The sequence below is a fragment of the Opisthorchis viverrini genome (assembly GCF_000715545.1).
Source record: "Opisthorchis viverrini unplaced genomic scaffold opera_v5_11, whole genome shotgun sequence".
Lineage (NCBI taxonomy): Eukaryota > Metazoa > Platyhelminthes > Trematoda > Opisthorchiida > Opisthorchiidae > Opisthorchis > Opisthorchis viverrini.
The window spans coordinates 3,727,927-3,729,420 of record NW_008751667.1 but is presented as its reverse complement, the minus strand read 5'-3'; the positions used below and the strand labels follow the sequence as shown (position 1 = coordinate 3,729,420).

The 1,494-nt window shown below is 49.4% G+C and overlaps 1 protein-coding gene across 1 annotated transcript in view; it reads left to right on the top strand.

The window, feature by feature from the left end:
* T265_01103 (hypothetical protein) overlaps nucleotides 1-1,135 on the top strand; it is a gene marked incomplete at both ends in the record, with an annotated part of 16,936 nt that extends 15,801 nt beyond the window's left edge. Inside the window, one exon of the mRNA XM_009165046.1 lies at nucleotides 883-1,135. Within this exon, the coding sequence (XP_009163310.1) occupies nucleotides 883-1,135 (253 nt within the window). The remainder of the gene's footprint in view (nucleotides 1-882) is intronic.
* Between the last annotated feature and the right edge of the window lie 359 nt (nucleotides 1,136-1,494).

The window sequence follows — 1,494 nt, the reverse complement described above, 5'->3', positions numbered from 1 at the left end:
GCAAATGCATTACCATTTCTACGGAACAAGTCGCCACATGTTCCAACCCCCAACCTGGAGGGCCAGGAGACTGTGTTCGTCACACCTCTAACCATTGACCAACCTGGTGTGAGAGACTCTGTGAGTGTCGCGGGACACTCTCCAGTATAGCCCAATGAATCGCTGAGGTGCGCAAACCGTCACACCACGGTAAGGTCCAGTCTCTTCGTGACGGTCACGTCATCACTCCATTGTCCGCTCCTGCGAATTGTGCCGAAAATAGCAGCGTTCCTGATACACATTTGTAGATCTTAGTAGTTGCCCTCATATATTCCAGCCTCGAACCAGCCTTCCAAAGGTGTGCGACAGTATTCTCCCTTGCTAGCACGTGATGTGTCCAAGATAGGGTGCGTTCAGCTGTAGCACCCTTTCGGTGCCTAACTGTCATGCCACCCGAAGGTTGCACGAGGACTTGGATACTGCCAGGTTACCCAAGCCTAGACGGGGGAAGTCGAGAGGCAGAGGTCGTGTTCGAACCGCGAACCTTCCGGTCAGTAAATTCGCGCTCTAACCACTTGTGCCATCTCGCCCCTGGGGCCCATCAGGTAGGTGCAGTCCCCGAGTTTCCGTCAACCTTACGTTCTACTTGAACCCAAATTGAACTACTTGCGACAAATACACTCATTGGCAAAGCTAGTTGGTTTTCACGGCTGGCAAAAAGTCGAAAAGGCTGAAAGCATCAACAAAAGTAGGATCTCGTAATCCCCCTCCACCCGGCAGAAAAGCGATACTTTGCACCAAATAAACGATATCGAATGGCACTGTGAATTGCGTGACGGTGACTACTGTAGTTGGTACCAATACAAGATCCGTCATTGGAAAAGTACTTACCTATTCTTCCAGCGCACTGACGCGTGTTCCATCGAACGTGGCAGTCTCCCGCAAACTGATTCTGCGGGGACGCCAGTTACGATACGAAACGGATCGACAGCAGTCGCGAGTATCCCGAATTGTTGAGGAGGTTCGTGGTCCCCCGAACAGTGTGTCGACCAAACGCGATTTGCTGCTCACGATCATCCTTCAGATTGACACCTCACATTGGACGGATTACACTGTTAGACCGACATTGCACCGAATTCCGCATCATCGTCGGTGAAGATCCAGCCTTGATCAACCTTACAAACAGACAGGCGCCGAAAGCTTCGTGTGCTTCTTCGTGCTCTGCAAGGAGCTGAATAATGAAGTGAGTGAGGAAACCTTTATCAAAGTGCAAGGTTAGAGACAAGGTTGTTTCGTTGATAATGTGAGGAGAATTGTACACTTTCAACGAAGATTACATCGTCTAAGCACTCTGTGCTGAAAAGCTTAAAAGTACTGCACACCCGTTTCATCCTCACCAAGAATTAGAAGTCTGAATCTAACCAAACTCCAAGGAACTTCGAGTGTGAAACTTCCTGGTTGGTAGGTTAAACACCAAAGTTGAGAAACCAAGGCATGCAAGTGAAAAGATCAACC